This window comes from Sceloporus occidentalis, unplaced genomic scaffold (assembly GCF_023333645.1).
Source record: "Sceloporus occidentalis isolate IW3139 unplaced genomic scaffold, rSceOcc1.0.p SCAF_15, whole genome shotgun sequence".
Classification (NCBI taxonomy): domain Eukaryota; kingdom Metazoa; phylum Chordata; class Lepidosauria; order Squamata; family Phrynosomatidae; genus Sceloporus; species Sceloporus occidentalis.
Genome location: NW_028316995.1, coordinates 3,399,708 through 3,415,661, shown reverse-complemented (window position 1 = coordinate 3,415,661; position 15,954 = coordinate 3,399,708). Strand labels below are relative to the sequence as shown.

At 39.0% G+C, this 15,954-nt stretch overlaps 1 protein-coding gene across 1 annotated transcript; it reads right to left on the bottom strand.

Annotated features, from left to right (window-relative positions):
* Window positions 1-8,067: 8,067 nt before the first annotated feature.
* On the bottom strand, window positions 8,068-9,666 carry LOC149303151 (protein polyglycylase TTLL10-like). The gene has a single exon (XM_089481353.1). The coding sequence runs from the start codon at window positions 9,664-9,666 to the stop codon at window positions 8,068-8,070; it is 1,599 nt and encodes a 532-aa protein (XP_089337479.1).
* Window positions 9,667-15,954: the final 6,288 nt, after the last annotated feature.

Genomic DNA, 15,954 nt, shown 5'->3' with positions numbered 1-15,954 from the left:
TCCACTATAAATATATGTCTCCTACTCAATGCTGTATATGAAATTACCTGACTAGACTAAAGAGACAGCAGTAAACCGTATGACTCCAGGACATGATTTGAACAATATATTTGCAAACACATTGGCATGCCTTCCAGCTTTATTGTGTAACTTCATGTGGTTAGAGACATGGCTAATGGGCAGAGCTTAAGCGAGACTTATTATGTGACATTGTGACCTATTAAGAGCTATTGATAACTCTACTATCGTGATTTTAGGGCTTTTTTTTGCCACTTTTGTTTTTTTAGTTTTTCCTGCTCTCCTCCGACGCGAACGTCCACTCCTTGTCACGAGGAACTCTTCTTTCAGCCCCGCCCCCTTGAACGTTACATCTTCAAATCGGCTGCCCGGCAACGAAGTTCAAATCGGCTGCCCGGCAACGAAGTTCAAATCGGCTGCCCGGCAACGAAGTTCAAAGCGGCTGTGAGACCGCCTCCGCCGGCCGGCCCTCCGGGAGTGTGTAGTTTCACACAATAAGAACTGATTATATCTCCCATAAATCAAGGATATGTTTTTTTTATTTTATAAATGTTATCTATTAGGCAATTCCCTTATAGACTTCTATTTAATGTTGTAAGATTTTCATTCCCCCTCTATAAGTGGGGCCATGATATATATGACGTTTTTTTAACCCCCCCCCCGGGGACTGACCGGAAGAGGACATGACTGCTGACCTCAACCTACGGCTCTGGCAGGTCAACCTATGGGGCTGTAGCCCCTGTGCCAATTTACTTTGCATATCTGTACATAGGATTAGAAGACAGCGGAAGCGTGGAAACGGGGGCGAGATGATCCAGGCCTCAGCCCGGCTCAGTCCAAACCCACCTATAAACCTGTTGCTTTACAGGGAGAGACGGTAGGGCAGGAAGACCACCTTTATCTTTTCCGTGCAATGTTCACTATTCATTTTTTACCATGCACTCACTTGCTATATATATTTCACTTGTCAAAAATAAATTGTCAAGCCCGTATCACGTCTCTGTATTTGTTGGTTTATTAAATTATTAAATTAAACTTTTTTTTTTACCTATATACAACATTAGAAACACCATACATAGAACTGAGCAATGCTTAAACCTTTCCCAGCAATAAATGTTATTTAATTGATATTAATTTTTAAAGGCAATGTTTGTCATGTGACACAACTGCTAAACAGCGCCTTTAATTCCAATCTAGCTCGGCTAGAGAATGCTTCTTTGTGATATGATGCAAAAGCAGTAGTCACTGGTTTGGGTTGTTTCCATAGTGACTGAAAAAGGATCCTTTAAAGTTTCTGTATGATTTTTAAATAATTGTTGAAAAAATTAATAAAATGACTGATTTGCTAAGATTTATTCGCTTAACATACTGGATAATGTCATAAATGTTTGTAACAGCACCTTCGTGAACATTGATGTCCTCATCCAAATGAATATTTGCCATGCATGGTTTAAAAACTCCAGTAGGTCTCCAGAACAATAAAGGGTTTATTTGAGCCCACGTGTTACTTTAAGCTAATATACCTTTGGGAAATACACTTTTCCTTGCTTTCTTATCTGCTTTGTAAATATCTTCCAGTCCTAGAGGAATGTCAATGTAACTATAGCGGAGTAAATAAAAGCATTATGTCCACTGAGATTTGTTACATGAAACTTTTGCATTTATCAGAACCCTCCGACGAATGATAAGAATAAATATGGGTAAATAAGAAAGAAAAGAAAAAGGGCACGCTAAATATGATATATTGTTTTGCATTTGAAAAAAAGGTTTTTGTGCTGTGGAATGTTTTTATATAGAACTGAGAGTTTAAAGTATTCTGATGTTTAACAGAATGGATCGGTGGCATATTTTTATTTTTGTATATGTTCCATTCATACAAAAAGAGTAATGATTTAAGATCAAGTTGCGTTTATAATTGCATACATAGACTGCACAGAACCTATATTGTATGGAACCTATTGGACTGTCCTTACAAAGATTTTTATTTTATTAAACTGCTAAACTTTATTTTCCAGGTTTTTTTTATCTTTACATATCCTTACATACAGTGGCGCATCTAGAAACAATATATAGGGGGGGCACACAAGATACCACAGTCAAACTGGGGGGGCATTAATAATTTCCAAAAATAATGTGCTATGGAATTATACTTTGTTATTGGGCTAAAATAATACTTGATCATTCAACATGGGAAGCCTGAAGCCACAATTGAGTGCAACTAATCCTTGAAATAAATATTATAACACAATAAATAACTTTTCCACTAAATGATTTCAGGGCCTTGAATGTTTTGTCCCCTGAAGTCACTACAACTTCAGGAGTGCATTTTATCTCTGGATAAATATAAATTAAATAATTCCTACTGTAAGTTAAGTGCCAGGAAACAGATGACCAAACACACACACCAACACAGGCTCTGTCACACCGACACCCAGACACACACACCAGGACAGGCTCTGCCACACCAACAACTAAACACACACACACACCAGGACACCCACACACATCAGGACACCCACACACATCAGGACAGGCTCTGCTACACCCACATCCAAACACACACACACACACCAGGACAGGCTCTGACACACTGACACCCAAACACACACCCTAGGACAGGCTCTGCCACACTGACAACTGAACACACACACCAGGACAGGCTCTGCCACACCAACAACTATACACACAAACCCGAGGACAGGCTCTTCTACACTGATAACCAAAAACACACAAACAGCAGGACACAATCTACGTCACAGACGTCTACATCAGGATGGATTTTTCACACTGCAGTGTCCTTTTTATACCCCCCTTAGTGTTTTTGCGCCTTGTGTATTGATGCCCCTGCTGCCCATATATATTAATATTAGCCCCAGTTGCCGATAGCAGGTATAGATCAACACATTAACACACAAACCAAGCTTTGCATGTATAGATCAACTGAAATTCACTTGTGATCTCAGCAGTGAAGGTATATATCAAATAAACAGAATCAGACATACAAATCCTGTATTTGCAGGTATACAATAGTATATGAAACGTAGCATTGCAGGTATAGATCAAATAAATACATGGAAACAGCATTGCAGGTATTAATCAACTGAATAAGACATACAAACACTGTATTTGCAGGTATACATAAAATATGTATGGAAATATATAGATATGGATCTACAGAATAACGCAAAAACCAGGTATAGATCAATTCACATAAAAACACGTCATTAAAAGGTATATTTAAAACCCCCTAAATTACAGGCATAGATCACAGGTTGCACACCCCAAAGCCAGCCCTGGTGTCCACACTGCCCACACAGCCCACACAGCAATCACACTCCTATCATACCCAGGCAACCAGTAAATGCTGGTACCTAGGCATGATGGGACTGCTTGCTGTGATTGCTGTTAGCAATCACACTCCTATCATGCCAGGTCAGCCAGTACATGCTGGTACAGGGTGGCTGTAAGTGATGTGTAGACCCCATACTGCTGGCAGCATCAATACACAAGGGGGGCAGCTTGCTAGGTTTCAGCATGTACTGGCTGACTTGGCATGATAGGAGTGTGATTGCTAACAGCAATCAAAGTCCCATCATGCCTAGGTACCAGCATTTACACATCCATGCTATCACACACACTCATTCATTCATATACTCATTCATTCACAGATTAATTCCCTCAATCATGCATACTCATTCAAACACCCTCCCCACCCCCTTACCTGCACTGCAGCTCCTCGATGCCGCTCACAGACTTCAGCAGAGGCCGCAGCCTCCCTCTGCGTTCTCTGGTACTGCACAGAGGAAGCAGGACTGGAGCAGAGTCATGTGATGTCACTTCCTCTATGCAGTACAGAAGACCCTCCCACAGGTAAGTAGCAGGGCTCGAGGTGCGGTCCGCGTAAGATCGGTTGCCCTGGCTGCCGATCTTACGCGGGCCACACCCTCTCTCTCCTCCGCATTAAAAAATAATAATAATAATAAAAAAAAGACGGGATTTAAAGTCGCATTGCGACTTTATTCCAAATTCGGCAGGGGGGCAATAGGGGGGCAAGGATTAACCTAGGGGGGGCAATTGCCCCCCCCTTGACCCCCTGTAGCGATGCCACTGCTTACATAAAAAGTAGGCAATACCCTGGAGAAGCTCACTGGGTTTGTCCCTTCATAACCCAAGAATGTTACATTGAAATGTACAACTCACCAGCAAGTTTAGTGAATACCACTGCAGTGGTATATTAATATTTTGAGGGGGTCATTGCCCTGGGCTTGCGAAGCATAAACTGTGCAATGAAAGTTGCACACCAAGGAGTTTGTCACCCAATAGGTTTAAGCTGCCGTACCTCTGCACATCATATTTCTATTTCCCATGTTCTCTAGAATACCCGCACATAATCGGTTCCACACCAGAAACATGGTTTCTGCAAGTTTCTGCAAGCTACAATCACTGGTAAGACCTCACTTGGAGTATTGTGTACAGTACTGGAGACCGTATCTCCAGGAGGATACAGATATGTTGGAGAAAGTTCAGAAAAGGGCTACTAAAATGGTTTATGGATTACAGGATAAAACTTACTAGGAAAGGTTAAAGGATCTTAACTTATATAGCCTGGAAGAAAGACGTGACAGGGGGGATACGATAGAAACATTTAAATACTTAAAGGGAATCAACAAGATAAAGGAAGAGAGTTTATTTAAAAGGAGAAATACTACCACAACAAGAGGACATCGTCTTAAGCTAGAGGGGCAGAGGTTTAACCCCTTAATGACAATTGCCGGTCCTGGCACGGCACGGAAAAGCATGTGCTTTACGACAATTGACGTGCCAGGACCGGCACGTCTTTAAACGGGTGCAGAAAGCGATCTACTATCGCTTTCTGCACCCAAAAAGCGTTGCTGAATGCCTCGACCTCGAGGCATTCAGCAACGCCGCGATCGGCACGAAGGGGCCATCTCTGGCCCCTCCACGGGGCGTCAACATCCGCCATACTTTGTATGGCGGCGGACGCCCGTTTTAAAAGCGTTTAGGAGGCGATCGACGATCGCCTCCTAAACTTAAATGGTGTCGCTGGAATGCCTCGATCAGGAGGCATCCAGCGACACCAAACACTAACCTTTTGATGGGCTGTGACCGCTCCGGAGAGCGGTCACAGCCGCAGCTGCCAGCAATCTTCGCCATCAAGGAAGATGGCCGCCGTCCTGTAACAGGAACCACAAATTTTAAAAGTTCGCTAGATAGTCCAGACCATCTAGAGAACTTTGGCTCCACTTGCAGGTTGAATACAGGTACTGCATTCACCATGCAAGTCAATGGAGCCCAGCTTTCTAATCACAGTGTGATTAGTAAAAATAAATTAAAAAATAAAATAAAATTAATAATAATTAGAAAAAAATAGTAAAAAAACAGTAAAATGTAAAAATCATTTCCCACTGATGTCACTATCAGGGGAACCTCCAAGTTGAAAAAAAATGTTAAATTTTTTTTTAAAAAAAATAATAAAAAAAAAATATATATATATATAAAAAATATATTTTTGTGAGCAAGTCCTAAAATTAGCATATTAGCTTAAAACAATTCTCGCATGGAAAGAGTTAAAATACTGGCATATTAAATGCCCGTGGGGTGTCTACTTTTAAAAAATGTATGATTTGATGGGGTAAATTGAATGGGCCAGGTTCAACAACGTCCCAATTAACACGGGGGGAAGGATGGCCACACATCTAATTTCCAATTAGAAAAATGCACACGTACCAAATGTGGCCTTTTAGTTCCCCCAAAAAATGACACACCCATGCATGTGGGGTATCACTGCACTCAGGAGATGTTGCTGAACACATTATGGGGTGTCGTGTGACAGCGGCATATACCAGGAGCTGTAAATTCATACATAAAGTAGGTGTGTGTGGGAAAAATACACACACAAAAATATTACTGCAAACTTTGAAAAAATGCTGGTGGTAAAATATGTGCATGCAAAGAGTTAAAATACCAGCATTTAAAATACCCTGTGGTGTCTAGTTTTGAAAAATCTATGGTTTTGTTGGGCACACTGAAATGGCCCGGCTCAAAGATGTACCAAATAGGGCATGGCAGTGGATCCCAAATGCCAAAGTTCAACATTGAAAAAAGCGCATGCCCCAAATGTGGCCCTTTTGCCCCAAAACAGCCAGGCAAAATCATTCATGTGGGGTATCGCTGCGCTCAGGAGATGTTGCTGAACACATATTGGGGTGTTTTGTGATAGTGACATAAACTAGAACATTTGAATTCATACCTGAAGTAAAATGTGTATGACAAAACAAATGCAAAAAAATGACTACCATAAAGTTTGACAAAGACTGGTGGTAGATATGGTGCATGGAAAGAGTTAAAATACTAGCATTTGGAATACCCTGGGCTGTCTAGTTTTCAAAAATATATGACTTGATGGGGTAAATTGCATTGGCCGGGTTCAAAGATACCCGAAATGGCACATGGGGGGAAGAATTACCAGATTTGGAAAAAATGGCTTTGAAATAGCAAAACGCTACCTGTACTTATTGCCCCATAATGGGTAGAAAAAAGCAAAAAAACATAAAAACATTGGGTATTTCTAAACTCAGGACAAATAGTAGAATCTATTTAGCAGGTTTTTTCATTACCTTTTATAGATGAGTAAAAGATTTTTCAACTAAAAGTTAGAAACAGTCATTTTTTTCTAAATTTTTCACCATATTTTATAATTTTTTTAATAGTAAATAATATGATACAATCAAAACAATGTCATCTAAAGAAAGCCCTTCTTGTCCTGAAAAAAACAATATCTAATGTGTGTGGGTTCAGTAAACGGGAAAGAAGAAAATTACAGCTAAACACAAGCAGCGCAGAAATTTTAAAAAGGCCATTGTCACAAAGGGTACAAAAAGTAAAATCAGCCTTTGTCTCGAAGGGGTTAAAGGAAACATAAGGAAATATTAATTTACCGAAAAGTAGACTTGTGCATTCGTCTTCGGGCGAACATGAAAACGAACACGAAGAGTGCGTTTTCGTGTTCGTTCCGAAGACACGCCGAAGAGAAGATGGCGGCGGTAAAACGTAGGTGAAGACGAAGACACATACCACGAAGATCTTCGTGATTGTCTTCGTCTTCGTCTACCATTCTCCCCCCCCCTTTCTAACTTACCTTGTCTTCGCGGCATCGCGGCAGTTCCCGGAAGTGGAAATCCGCAGGTTCGCCGTCACGGGTTACAGGGCAGTGCGAATGAGCCTATTGGTCGCCTACAGGGACCTCCTCTGGCATCAACCAATTGGTTGATGCCAGAGGAAGACCCTGCAGGTGACCAATAGGCTCACTCGCACGGTCTTTGTAAGTTAACCCCTGACAGCGAACCTATGGATTTCCAGTGGCATCTGCAGGGTAAGTTGCAGCATTGGGGTTTTAAAACCCCAATGCTGCAACTTACCCAGCACATCCCACTGGTCTCGCCCATACGGACATTTAACTGATAGAACAGGGAGACCAGTGGGATGTGCCGGGTAAGTTACAGCACCAGGAGCCTAAAAGTCTGTACGAGCGACCAACAGAGTCGCTGTACAGACTTTTAAAATCCCAATGCTGCAACTTACCCGGCAGATCCCGCTGGTCTCCCTGTTCTATCAGTTAATAAATGCTAGAACAGGGAGACCAGTGGGATCTGCTGGACAATTACGGCACCAGGAGTTTAGCAGTCTGTATGAGCGACCCTTATAGGCATAAGGCTAAGCTAGATATAGGATAAGGCCAGGTACTAAGGAAAGGAACGAATACTTTCTATGTTTCTGTGTGTATATATGGCAACCAGATGACATTGTTTTTTTGTAAATCACTGACCATTACACAAGTTGATAAAATACGTATACGATAAAATGTGGATAAGTTCACACAGAGATCATAAGTGTTTTTTGACTACCAAAAGAGATTTTTTTTATTCAGGTGTTTCTATTAACAGAAGAGCTAGTCCCTTGAAGTTTTTGGTCTTTCAGTTGGAACATATTTCTGAGATAATTTCAAGTCAGATTGGATTAAGTTGACTTTCAGCTCTTCTTAGAGATCTTTGGTAGTTTACATCTAGAGGCCTGGGGGTTTTCTGGAGGGGCAGTCTGACTAGATGTGTTCCTCACTTGTCCTATACCTGGCAGAACAGCTAAGGTCTTACTCCTAGGTGCTTGTTTTGCTATAGGTGGCAGTTTGACACATTTACTCTTCTTGGTGTGTACTGGGATCATTGCTGCTGTTGGTCTTGTTGTCTTGGAGGTACCTGGGATTGCTCTGTTGCTGACACATTTGCTCCTGGAAGCTCGACCAATTGGGGGGAGCTTCACCACATTCTTCACAGGTTCTTTCTGAACTGTGATTGACCTGGAATTTCTTGGCCAATTGAATTTCACCAATTCCTCATTCCAGACACCATTGTATAGAAGTACGCATGAGGTCTGAGTTTTTAAAGGAAGAATAGGTTCACCCTTTGATTTTTTAAAGATTTCAATTGTCAAGTCCAGTGTGTCTTTCACAACCTCTGGTATAACCTCCTTCTGAACCTCAGAGCTGGTGTCCAAGGATGGGTTGCAATTCATTTCCAGCAGCCACACCTGAAAGTTTTCATCAATCAAGAAGTCGCAGCCAATGAGGTCAAAGTATCCCCGACGGCAGGCAAGCTTCGATTTGAATGTTTTGAAACAATGTGTCATTATCACCTGCATCTTTTTTGTGAATACGTCAAGTACCCAGTCTTTAGGTAGACCTTTATCAGAAGCAAACACTTCGTTGACATAGCTGTTGAATCTCTCCATAGACCAGATTGTTTCTTCCTTAAGCTCCTCATAACGTGGATGCTTCTTCTGCATGTACTGGTTAGTAAGATGGCCAATGAGGTCAGTGGATTTGGAGTCATATTTGTTACATGTGAGGCGTATGTAACCATGGTGAAAGAAGACAATATAGGGTACGGTAGAGGCAATGATCATATATGCCCTCACATCAAATTTACGTCCACCCAAAAGTAAGGGATTGGGTATATATCTTTGAACAATCCTGGCCTGGTCTGAGATGCCCTTTGAAATCCTGTCAGCATCATGTGGGGGTTCATACTTGCATCGCAGGTCAATCGCTTGCCGTGGATTCTGAAGCAGGAAAATTCCAATTCCCTGATTCAGACCTGTGGGCTTGCAAATCCATGTTTCAGATGCATTATAAGTGGCAAAATATTGTTCTCTCTCTGATGGTACGTCCAGGCGGTATGTCTCTGGAAAAAAATCTGCCATTTTCAGAACCCTTGAATTCCACAGTTTGCCTGTTATGCTCTCATATTTTTCATAGTCTCTTAAGCAGTTTAAGAGACCAATTTTGGTGGTGAATATTCTGTTATTCGGGATTTGGTAAAGCAATTGCTTCCCTTCCCGAAAGGCGTCATAGTTTGCAGGTTGCTTGACGGAACACCATTTCAATTCATAGTCCGTTCTGCTGCTGTTCTGAATACGTCTCCATCCTCTTTTCATGCAGTACAAGCTAACCAGCTTTTCACCATTCCCGCCTCTGACATAAAAGAAGGATCCTGGTACCTTAGGGTCTCCCAGATACTTCGATGATATATCAGGCGCATCAAGGGAGATGAGATCCCTCCCTTTGCGACTCATTTTCGTTTGTTGAACGAGATATCTCGAGTTATTGCAAGAGAAAAGATTTGAACTGATCCCAGCTCTGTCTTTGCCTTACTGACCTTCTTGGGAAACCATACGTTTATGTCCCTGCTGATTATGGCATCATATGATTGTCAGGTCATATGCTGCACTCAGTCGTTATGATATCATGTGATTGTGACATGATTGAGGCTAAGGGATGAAACCTGTAGACACTGACCATGAGCTTATGCTATCAGTATGGTCAATGGAATGATATTAAATATGCTCATATAATTCAATAAAAAAATTGCTTATGTCTCTTCTCATTTTTGTCAGTCTGTAAAATAAAATAGAGGGAACAGTCTAGAGGAGAAGAGAATATAGTATCTGTCACCTATACAAATGTTATGGCATCACATTATTAAAACTAATACACTATATATATATATATATATATATATATATATATATATATATATATATATATATATATATAGTGTATTTGGTTAAAAAGGCGTAATATCCCTCACTGAAGTTTAGAGGCAAATAACTGGCATTAAAGACACCCCTGGCTTGCCCGGTTATAATTTACTCCCAGATAAAGGAAGCTGTAACTTTTACCCTTTACAGCATTGTTTTTTGTTCCATTAGACTTTCCCATTAAGAAGAATAAGACGTGTAAACATGTGAATACATGAGGGGATGCTTATATTTCTGTTTCATTTTTTTTAATTTTGGACATATCAAATTGACATCCAAAATATATGTCACAATTTTACGGCTTCAAAATTCATACTGTGTCCATTCATTAATCTTACATTTCATAAGGGGGACTCTCGGGGGCTTCAGCAGGGAGTTTTGTGTCTTAAACCCAGTATAGTCAAATTCTGATTGAGAAATGTATCTAAGTTTGCTACTCTCCCTGTCTCCTCCTTTTCCGTCCTCCTCTCCATCTTTTTTTATTAATTAATTTCTCTCCCTTCTTCTCATGCCTCTCTTTTTTTTGTCTCATCTCCCCTCTGGCAGAAGGTAGAGCTGATACTGAAAAAGGGATTCTAACAGTTGCTGAACTTTGCTCTTCAGCATAGTCAGAGCCGAGCACTCCCACCAAACATGCATTTGAGTATCGCCAACATAAATCTGGGTTTGAGGAATTCATCTTATTAAGCATGCTTGGAACCAGAGACCAACGAAACGTAATCTTATAGTATAGTTCTAATAGGTTTATGGAGTGTACATGTAGTTTTGTTAAAAGGGAGGCTCGGTGCTAATCATCAATAGTATAGTCTATAGTTAGATCTTGTTCCCATTTTAACAATGGGATATCCTTCTCATCTTTAGTAAGTGTTTGTAAAAGTTTAACTGACCTTGAATTAGTTTTTTTTTCTTTTTATGTGTATGTAGCTAATATTTTACATCACAATTTGTCTCGATTTTCACTGTGTCAGTATAGTTTTTTACTCTTAAAAGATCTCAGTAGTTGCGAGGGAAAATTGATCTCTGAGTTGCTGGAAAGTCATGAGTTTGTTATGTTCTGAGATGTCCTCAAAACATCCTATCCCACATTTCTGCCATCTACATATATCGATGCCTCTGATAGCATACTGCACAGCATCAATTGGGGAGGAAGGTATAAATGAATACCTGATGTTACATTTTTGTTTTAATGTATTTAAGGTAATGAGAGTATTAAAAATCATAGGATTTTATTTAGTTAAAGTTTTAATTGATCTTAGGTTGACCCAAAACAGAGTATAAGGATCACATCCTCTGGTCTGTGCCTGCTCAATCTACAGCCATGATGGGAGATTATTAGTTTGTTCGTCCCAGGCTAGAGGGTGTGAACGTTGCTGCCTCATATCGGGGTAGGATATTCCCCCCTTTTTGGATCAATATTTTTTGTTCTATTCTTGTTTTTTTGTATTCGTTGGATATCTGTTGATGACATTTAAACAGTCTAGCCAAGATATCTGAAAGTTTCTCCATTTATTTAGTTGTGTCTTTATACTTGAAAGTAAATTTCTGTAATTACATGATGTAAATAAGGTTATTTCTTTTGTAATTTTTATTCCTAGATAATCGATCGTACCCTCATTCCAATTTTATTTATACAGGGACCCAAGCTTATTCAACTCAATTTGTGTGAGATGAATAGTTAGAACTTGTGTTTTACTTAATTTTATAATTAGAAATTATACCAAATTGTCTAATCAGTTTGAAAACAGCAGGGATGGTGGAGAGCGAGAGACATTCTCCGGTCCCTGACGAACCCTTACTCCTTACAGCCCTTATGTTGTTACTCCTCAGTATAAGGGTTAGGTCAAAATAACTTGAATTTCCTTGTAAGGGTCTCTTTTCGGAAGATTACTCTTTATCCCCTGCATAAATGTATCTTTGATGTAGTAGCTAGTGAATCTTACTATTACATCTGATGGGTAAATTGAATTGATTGTTAATGGTTTCTGTAGTTTGTGAAAGCGTTCAAATGAGAGCCTGGTTCTGAGATATACATTAATGTAAGTTCTTTCAGATATTTTCATTAGTTCTCATTTTTCATTAGCTCAGGTATTCCTCTCAATCTGATGCTCTTCCTGCGAGCTCGATCTTCCTGGTCTGTATTCTTGAGCTCTAAGTTTTTGACTCTTTTCTCCAGAGCCAGGTTTATTGCATGAAGAATTTTATTGTCATCTTAGACGTTTAAGATCGAGATTTTGTGTTTGGTAAGTATATCTGACATGTGTTGTACCTCGGCTCATATCTGGGCCACATTTGTTTGTACATCTTCTTTAATTTTTTTTTTGTAGTACTCCTCCATTTTTTGAGTGATTAAATGTTGGGCATTTGATCCTGAATTTACGGGCTAGTGTCAGATCTCTTTCCGCTCATAGGGATTTTCTGTGCCCTAGAGCCGATGTGTCTGATTTAGGTGAACAGAAAATACTTATAGATTTATTTTTGTTCCATTATGTTTTGATTTTTAAAGCTTTGTGAAGTTCAAGGAGTATAATAATCCAAAAATGCAAAAGAAAGGACATGGGGGATGGTTCCTTGGGACGTCTTCCTTTAAATTATAATATAGGTTGTCAATAATTTATCTCTGCTTGGGTATAAATCCTTCATCGGTATATAAAGGTATTCCTAATAGTTTCTTATAAGAGTATAGGCTGAGGCGACTTATGTCTACATGGAGGATAACTTATCTTGATAGAGAGGCTGTAACAGTTTCAGAAGGTAGAAGGTTTTTTTAGGGATCTTTAAAAGTTATTTTAATTTAGAATAGGATCAAACATTTGCGTCTGACATGCATCATAAGTGTTTCTAACTTGTTGTGTCTTTTCTTTCATTAATTGGTGTAATTCATTTTAAACAAAGTATGTATTTACTGGAAGTGTAATGTCACAAACCAAGGACAGGTGGAGTTGGTGGATGTACAACATTCAGCATGGGTTGGGGAGAGAGTTGATGTTCTGTGCATGCTTGCACTCACACTCAGAAGAAGTGCTCTGCTTTCCCCTCGATCCATCCCTTCTCTTAGCACTCTCCTTTCTATCTCATGTAAGTTCTCCTTATACTTTTTTTCTCTTTTGCCATATCTGCCATATTTTGCATTCTCTCTCTTTAATTTTCACTCCTCTTTCTCCTCTCTCCTCCCTTACTCTGTCTGCCCTCTCTCTTTTTTCTTTTTCCTTTCAATCCTCCTCATTCTCTCTTCCAAGCCAATGTTTCGCTATCCCCAGTAAAACCACACCCCAGTCATACATCCATACATATCCATGTAAATGACAGGTCTATATACATTTTTTTAATGAAAAAACATATGCAGTCGCTAAGCTGGAAGGCATAAAGGTGGCAAAGCTATACAAGACATTATAATGTCCTTGCTATTCTGGAATATGTAACATACAGTACCGTCACAGCTCTATAGCCGATATGAGTAGCTATAGATATAGCTCAGCAAGTGATCTCTTGTCCAAGGGTATGTTAAATCAATTTGCAATGAAAATACAAGTCCAATACTTAACAGGGATTGTAACAACACACAAAACATATGTATGTGCAAGGGTGAGTGTATGTACGTATATAAGTAGGGCTTGATTGGCATTCGATGGTTAAAGTTACACCGATTAATTCTTACACTTGTATATTATTTGGTTTGCACATGCAATATCTAATTATTCCATGGCTTATTACATACTATGCAGTGCATGAATATTCTGTGGTGTGTATATACTGTGCAGTATGTGAGTATTCCATGGTATTAGAACATAAAACTTTTTGTTTTGTTAAATGCTAAATTTCACTTGCCTCTAGCAGTATTTCGTTCAGACAAAAATGTCAATATGCCAGGTTAATGAATATAGATGGAAAGAAAGATTTGTTAATTTCCCCAAGAGGTCCTCCTTAACATGTGTTTAAATATATTAGAATACTTAGCGAGTCCCAACACATGAGAAAAAGAGGAGCCCATAAACTGCAAAAACAGCCTGAAAGTATAGAATAAACCATGGAAGAGAAAAGCCACAGTGGAAATGTCACTTACTCTTGTGTCGGATTTCATTGTACATATTTTATGCCTTTCAGAAATAAGAGTGAAAGAGCATATTGTTTTGCAAAAAGCTTAGGTTCTGTTTCAATAATATATTTTAATGCAGCTGCCTATTATATGACAACAGACACGAAGAGGTCTTGTTTATTGAACTTTATCCGAGACAAGAATGAAAAGCAACATTTTAGAAACAAAATAATTAAGAAACCTATAAAAAAAGTTTGCTTTAATAAGAAATTGTTTTAGAAAACAACTGCAGACTTTGAATGCATATTTGCTCATTTTATCCAGATTTGAGAGAATGTATTGAACGCAATGTATTAATGCTTTTGGCCATATTTTTAGACACTTTATTTTTTAAATCACACAATGGAATGGCTTCAATGTCAAGTTTAATCTAACACAATTAGTTGAATAATAACCCTCCTATAGACTGCAATGGAAAAAAACAGAGAACTTTAAATCTTTATTCTCCATTGCAGTATATGGGAGGATTGCAATTCAATTGAATACTTGTTGGGAGCATGATGCTTGTTCTCTCCACTATCATCTTCTCTTCTTTGCCTTTCTGGAAAGGGGTATGTGGCCTTGGGGATCTAGTATGAAGGAAGCAGAAGATATGACCTTCCAGTAATTCCATGGTTTGAGTTGCTCTTTGCAGGAATGAATTAACTACTAGTTGTTATCAAATATGTAATATTTTGAATATCTTTTCTGCCCAAACACCACACTGATCTAATTCCTTATGGCAATGCTAATAAAGCCCAGCATGTTCAGTTGCCCGAAAACTAGAACTGTTGGAAATATATTTTTATCTGATATTAGTGATACAACTTTTTAGTGGGAGTCCCTCTTTAGTTAGGCTATTTAGGGGTTTTAATCTACCTGCCAGGAAATTTAGTGCAGATCAGAGTCTATGTTGCCTGTCTATGAATTTATTATGGATCTAGCACTCACCAGATATACTATTGGAAAAATTCTATTCACAGGATAGATTAAGACAAAATAAGTATAAAATGATTGATCTTTTAAGAGCGATCGGACAGAATGATTCTTGCCAACATCCATTACAAATAAACAATATTACAAAATATGGCCGGTGGACAATAGATTTTGTATTTCTAATCTTACACACTTGTATGAACAGCAACCAGACAGCTGCGGTGCCAGATTTTCATTCTATGTATGATAATTGAAATAATATGTTCGGTTATAAGGTTAACAATCTGAGTGTGCTCCTGTTTATTCATCATGTTAAGATGAGAGGTTAGCAGCTTTCTTCATGCCAAGACACTTGTGAAATGCTTTCGAACCATAGAATGTTACCAAAGCTTCAAGTCAGATTCATAATTAATGTTTCTGCCAGAATAATCTTCATTATACATCAATAAACATGAAAATAAAGAAAACCTAGCGCAACTCGATTAGACAGATATATTTCTCAGTGACGGGAATATCAAAACATAAACAAAAAATTACAATAGAGATACAAGAACAAATAATAATCCAGTCGACAAATAATGTCCATAAAAGTATATAGAAACCTCCTCGTGAGGAAAGTCCCCAAATCCTGAAACAGTGGTAATCTAAACTAAAACACAGAACCTCAACACAGCACTGGTATAGCGTAGTATTTCATATGAACAATTTAGCCTCGTGACCCAATGGGCTACTTAAAAGAAGCATCAACATTAAAATATTTAAAATAAAGAAAAGAAGGTTCTGGAAAGCCATTGTGTGATGGTTTCAAGCCATCA